This window comes from Neopelma chrysocephalum, unplaced genomic scaffold (genome assembly GCF_003984885.1).
Source record: "Neopelma chrysocephalum unplaced genomic scaffold, ASM398488v2 Primary Assembly neopelma1_182221, whole genome shotgun sequence".
Lineage (NCBI taxonomy): Eukaryota > Metazoa > Chordata > Aves > Passeriformes > Pipridae > Neopelma > Neopelma chrysocephalum.
In genome coordinates this window covers 1-6909 of record NW_020937947.1, presented here as the reverse complement: position 1 = coordinate 6909, position 6909 = coordinate 1, and the positions used below count along the sequence as shown (strand labels likewise).

Below are 6909 nucleotides of genomic sequence, written 5' to 3'. Positions count from 1 at the left end.
AAGTGGTGCTAAGTTAAATTTCTCTGAAATAACCTGACCTTTTTTTTAATATGCTTTAACATAAACCTTTACTATTACCTTGAACTCATCTCATAATATTTTTAAAGCTTCAACTTCAGACCAAACCATAACGAAATGTTTCCCTGATGGACTAAGTTAATGCACATAAAATTTTCTACCTGAATGTGACAAATGTTTCTCTACAAGGAAAACCTTTTAGTGCAGTAACTTGCCATGCAAAAAAATGTAGTGCTGACACTCTCTGTTGTTTAGGCAAAAATTTGACAGTGGGATTTTAAAGTGTTCAGTTGGGTCTTGTTAGAAATTGGTATGACAGGAGAGTGGAAATGTGGAACTCAGACATGATGTCTGCAAGCTGCTAAAATGTGGTGCTGTATTAAGGATTTTATAGAAATAAAAATCAAGACAGTTTCGCCATCCAAGAAGCTGCCTGAAAGCTTCTGTCACAAGTGCTAACTGCTATATTTGAAAATGTCAGCTTGCAGCAGGAATTCAGCAGTAGTGACTCTGTACTGACCTAGAAGAACTCCTTCTGGGATACCTGCTCTGCCACCAATTAACAAAAAATAAAAATAAAACATTCCTTGTGCTTTGCAGTGGGTAGTTTGAGACTAGATTGCTCTAAGGTCTTAAATTTACCAGGGTATTTCATGTTGCAAAGATACACCTGCAGGTGAGGTCTTGGTATCTCTCACAGGAAGAAGATGAACATCTAAATGAAGTATGTAATGCATTTGTTATAGATATATGAATTTGTTCTCAGATCACTTCACTTTTATCTTTTCTGTCTTTTTTTTTAAGGAGCTGCTTCCCAAAAATGTCAATCACAGTTGGATCGAGAGGGTGTTTGGCAAGTGTGGTAACGTGGTTTATGTCAGCATACCCCGGTACAAGAGTACTGGGGACCCAAAGGGCTTTGCTTTTGTGGAATTTGAAACTAAAGAGCAGGCAGAGAAAGCTATTGAGGTGAGTGCTGGTGCCTCTGCCCTGTCAACATCACTGTCATCTTAATAGTTTGGTCTTTATTACTTCACCTGCTGAATCCTAGAGAAATTCCTAAAATACCATGATTTATAAACTTCACTTACCAGGAGTTATGTTCCTGTCTCCTACCCCCAGATTTCCAATCAGTTCCACAATTCTTTAAAAATTAACTCTATTAATAAACCTAAGACTTAACAGAAGCATAATAGGTATTTTTTTCAATAATTTGGTTGGCCTCACTTTGCATCTCTTACTGAAATAAAGCTCAGTGTGTAACATTACAATGGCTATTAAATTTTATCAGACAAGCACAGTCATGCCTAACTTTCTGTATTTCACTGTGATTTGAAAGTATTTCTGTGCTGGAATATGATTAGGACTGCTGGCTGTAACTTGGATGGAGAGTCTTTAAAAAGCATGATTTTTAGCAATGGTTTGTTTTCATTTTCCTTCTCTTCAGTTTTTGAATAATCCACCAGAAGAAGCACCACGGAAACCTGGGATTTTCCCCAAAACAGTGAAGAATAAGCCTGTTCCTACACTGAACACAAGTGACAGCACTGTAGTAGGTAAGTGTTTGAAGTTATTTGGATCAGTTTTGTGCCTCAGCTGCTGAAGAGAAGGTGGAACTGTTGCTCTTTCAGCAGGAGCACTCTGTAGAGGAATGAACTTCCTACAGCATTTCTACATTACCTCTTTGCATGATTCATAATTACTGGGGGGGAAAAAGGGATATTGCTGAGAAAAAAAAATCCTGAATTGACATCTGGACGTGGTTCCAATAAATACAATCTACTGTAACTTATAAAGCAGCATCACAGGATGATGTTGCAACTTAATCACTGAAACATTTTTTCCTGCTTTCTGGTGGTGTAACACACAATTTCCCAGACTTCAGACACTGCCCATCTTTTTCCATAAGCTTTATGATAAATCATGTTATTATACCTCACAATTACCACTATTTTTGTTACACCACTAACTGTTGGGGGGGAAATAAAATCCATTTTATTTTTCCTGGGTTTTTTTTTCTCTCTTCTTAAAATGCCCAGGAAAAACTGAGGAATAATGTGTTGCATCTCTCCCAGGGATGCCAGACAGGCATCTCACTTACCACGTGTCATGATTAACTGGGTTGTTATCATGATTGTTTAACTTATTTAAGTTTGTCATCATGGGCAGATATAAATATGGTGTTTTTAACACAGAGGAGAAGAAAAAGAAGAAAAAAAAGAAATCCAAAATGAAGAAAGAGAGCAATGCACAGGCAGCTGCAGAGCCCAAGGAATCCAACACCAACACTACAACGGAGCCAGCCCCCAAATCAAAAAGACACAGGACTCCATCTGAGTGTTCTGAAATGGAGGGAACTGAGACTCAAAGGCAGCCCTCCAAGAGGGAGAAAAGGAAATGGGACAAAACAGAAAATTCAGAGGTAACTTGTGAAAGCAGGCCTGGGAAGAGAAAAAGAACCAGCTCAGGAGATGGGGAGACATCGGCTCCCAAAGTCAAGAAAACTGCTGAAAAGGAAGAAGCTGAAACAGTAAAAGAAGAAACAACAGAAGCTCCAAAGGATTCCAATGGTAAAGGTTGTTGTCTCTGATGTATTATTGTCATGGTTCATAGATCAGTGGATATATTATTAAGTCATTTTAGGAGTGTGTGGTGTTCCCTGCAGTTAAATTTAAACCTGGTAAGGAGTCATTCCAAGGAGAGGAGCTGCATGGAGAATGGGGAAGGACTTGCAACACCAAAGCAGGTTAATCTAATCAGAGTCAATAAAGCTTAAAAATGGGTTAAAGACAGTCTTGGCAAATGGGGACAGCATAGGACTGTAGATAAATACATTAAAATACAAAAGGAAAATGCTGATGATCCCAGTGTGTTCCATGAGATAAGGAAGCTGCACTGAAATCACATGTAGTGGTGTGACAAGAGTATAAAAAAACTCAGGTAATTGATGAACTGCACTGGAAATAGTCAATAGAAAAAGTTTTTATTCATTGATTTTATTAGAACATATTTTAAAATGTTACACTGCTACTAATAAAAATTTTTTTTCTTTTGAACTTTTTCGTGTAGAAGTGCCTGCAGAAGAAGACAAAGATAAAAAAGACACATCTCTTTCAAAAGCTAAAAGGAAACACAAGAAGAAACACAAGGAAAGGCACAAAATGGAGGAAGAAGTCATCCCCCTCAGAGTACTGTCCAAGTAGGTGACATAACTGGGTAGAGGTTTCTTAGGCTTGTTTCAGGATGAGTTTAAGAAGGCAAAAAAAACCCCTAAGTTTTCCTACTTTTCTCTCACCTTCAGTTCTGGATAAGGCTGTAATTTGATTATTGGCAGATTATCAAGAGATTTTATATATTATTTTACTACAGGCTTGCACTGGTCCCCTAGGAGAAGTTAGTACTGTATATTATTATATATAATTTAACCTCGGGGATTTTCGTGAACTGTGTTGCTGTTTTGGTACCATATATTTTAATGATTTAAATATTTTTAATGTTTAGGTTTATTTTCCTGCAAAATATCTTCTACAGAAGAAAGTCTTAAATACATCTTGTGCATACTTTATTGACATCGATAAATTCAATACAAGTACTTTATAGATTATTCCAAGGCTTAGCAACATTAATTTTATTTAGGTTTCTTTAAATCTATGCGTGTCTGACAGTCCAACACCATTGCTACAGTGCAATTCCAGTTGTTTACAACAGAGTTACACATTAGCAACAGTATCAGCCTGTAGATTGAAAATTCCGATAGTTCCATGTGTAAGTCTCTGCAAAACACGAATTAATTAATATCTGTTGGGCTCTTAGGAGTCACCACAACTAAAACATGGAAGCACTTACTTTTTAATCATCCAGCAAGTACCTCCCATGTTAAAGTTGAGGGGGTCCTTGCCATCTTGGGCTGTACCGTGATGAAAATTGTGCTTTATGTATAAACACATTTCATTGGTATTTTGACACGTTTCTTAGAGGGAAGTGTGGAGGAAAATAAGGATTCACCACCACTAAAACATGGAAGCACTTACTAATAAAGAACAAAGCAAGTACATCCACATTTAAGTTGTGGGGGTCCTTTGGTGGAGAAACTAAATGATAACTAAAAAACCCACCCCAAGCTAAAGATTGTTTTGACAGTGCAATTAAAGACATGCATGTGGTTTTCACTTGAGAATCCTTGGAATATTAGGATCCACCGCCACTGAAACATGGAAGCACTTACTTTTTTAGGCAGCAGGTACCTCCATGTTAAAGCAAAGGAAGTCCTTTAAAACTTAAAAATGAACTTTAGCCATTTAAAATTTTTGGTCTTGAGGAAGATCTGCTCCTGCCGAAAGTCTTCAGTCTTGCTTTTTCCCGAATTTAAAAATCATTTCAATGAACTGCAGCCAAAAAAAAACCAAAAAAATGAAAATCCCATGAGATGTTTCAGGATTGCGATCAGGATTCACCTCTACTAAAACATGGAAGCACTTACTTTTTCTATATCACAGAAAGCACCTCCATGTTAAAGTAAAAGGGGTCCACACACTCAAAAAGACAGTTATTGACGGTGCTTGTCCTCTTCCATCAGGATTCCGAGCACCTGCAACAAAGAGAGAATTTGAGTTAAATTTTATTTTACTGTAGCAAAAGGGAGAGATAAAAAGTTTGATTAAAGAGCACAAGCATTGCAAATACTTACCTGATGGAGTCCCCTTGGGCTCTTCTCCCTTGAGCTCAAGCTCAGCAGCTTGTATTTATACCAACCCTATCCGAGGCATGGTGTTGCCTTTTTATCTCCAAGAATCATTACGTGGGCCTTTTGTTATTTTAATGCCTTTGCTCTGCTGAGAATGTATGATCCTGGGTGAGTCTGGATGCTGCTTTTTTTTTTTTTTTTTGAAGTATACAGTTGTCACTGTTAACAGCTAAAACCATTACCACAAGATATCCTCCTCTTTAAAAATCCTCTATCAGCTCGTTTGATAGCACAGATTAGGGTAACAATGAGTCGTTCTCACAGTGGCACCGCGGGCATTGTGTGGCTGTAGAGCAAAGCTCTCCCCCTGTTTGCAGAAACATCTCCATGTTAAATGTATGTAAATATAGAAATTGGTGCCATGGGGGGGGTAGTTTTTCACCAAAATACATTTGAATAGGAAGGAATGTCCTTATCTCGGTGGGGTTTTGGTGGGTTTAACCAGCTGTTGATTTTCCATCAATGATTTTTCCAGAAAATAAATGAGTGATTCTTAATATAGTGACACAGGAGTGGGTTCAGTGAACTAATTCAGTGAATTCAGACTGTATTGTCTCTGAATTAACTCTGAGTTTAGTGCCTGTGCTCTGTGAAAAAAAACAAGTTTACCAACTGTTCTACATGCTGTCTGAATACCTAAAACAAATTTGGGAGTCTCTCCATTGGAATGGTAGGTTGGTCCTGTTGGAACTCTCTTGGCTTATTAAATCGAAAGCAAAACAATAAAAAATTTGCATGGGGACAAGGTTTAATTTGACTGAAGTGCAAGAATGGTTTTAACTGTTTAATGGCTTTAACTGTTCACCGAGTAGACCTTAAACTGTTTGTAAACTCTTAAATGATCATTAAGTTTCTAAACTTGTTTTCTTGTTTACGACTGACATGCTGTGCCTGTGTTGCCTCTTCCAGGACCGAGTGGATGGGATTGAAGCAAGAATATTTGGCCCTGCAGAAAGCCAGTATGGCCTCACTAAAGAAAACTATGTCTCAAATCAAACCTGAGCCCGCGGGGGAGATGGAAACGGAATCCTGCGCCCAGAAATCGCAAAATCACAAAAGTAACCCTGGGTTCTATCTTGTTTTTTATGTTTCTACTCCACCAGCACAAGGAATCTAAGACACTGATCTTGCAGAAATGCTGCCACGTGGTTTTATTTTCTGAAATGCTGGTGCTATCTCTGAGTGCCAAATTTTAAAAGCAACGTCCCCCCTGTATTTAGAAACATTTGGGACTGAGGTGCTTTATAAATAAAGACCAAACAAGCCAATTCAGCATATTCCAGTAGCCTTTCTTAAGCTTAAGGATATTTTTAGGTAAATGTAATTTTAAAAGCCTCAGAGGTATAAATCAGGAATCAGCTTTTTTGGGGGTACAGCTCAGGCCTGATTTACTTTGGCTTAACTCTACCTGCAATGATTCACAAAACAATTTCATTAAAAAAAAACCCATCTTGCAATTGGGCTTTATCTGCTTCATGATTCAAAGGAGTTTTGTAATTATGTCCTTATATTTAAATTTCTACCGTTGTTGGATATAGAGATGTTCTGTTGTTGCTGTGAAAAGAAGCAAAGAAAATTCACAAACCTCAGCACTTGTGTTTCAATGCCTGTCTGCATATTTTTGATTGCTCTAAAACTGAAGGTTCAACTATTAACTATAATCAATAGAATATAAGGACACTGTGGACTGTAAAAACCTTTTTTAAGATTCTTTTCTTGAAGTGATCTTTCTTTTTTTACTTACATTGACTTTAACCTGTGGACAATCTTGACCTTGGTTTAAAAAACCACAGCTCATCTGCACTAACAATATTTGATGCTTGTTCACCTTGTTACTTCTGCGCTTGCATAACTTTAATTTCTCAATTTAACACACTTTAAAACTTTTTTTTGGTGTTTTTTTTTCACCTCCTGTTTTTAACTCGAGCAGCCACCGGTGAAGATTGTGCCCCTCCCGCCAAGGCCAACACAATGGGGCCTCAGTTCGTCAGCGGAGTAATTGTGAAGATCATTAGCACCGAGCCCCTGCCGGGCAGGAAGCACATCAAGGTAATGCCTTTGTAACCTCAGGGAAGCTCTTGGCCCTTCCTCTCGCCGTGCCCCCCCAAATGTTTGAATATGGAATACCGTTTAACCCAGGCTGGCTG

At 38.0% G+C, this 6909-nt stretch overlaps 1 protein-coding gene across 1 annotated transcript; it reads left to right on the top strand.

Moving 5' to 3' along the window:
* Positions 1 to 784: 784 nt before the first annotated feature.
* LOC113962526 (la-related protein 7-like) lies at positions 785 to 6837 on the top strand (the record flags this gene model as incomplete). Its single annotated transcript, XM_027673285.1, has 6 exons — positions 785 to 987; positions 1466 to 1574; positions 2214 to 2588; positions 3088 to 3217; positions 5672 to 5820; positions 6693 to 6837. Coding segments are annotated over 6 exons (1100 nt in total), but the record flags the coding sequence as incomplete, so codon positions are not given.
* Between the last annotated feature and the right edge of the window lie 72 nt (positions 6838 to 6909).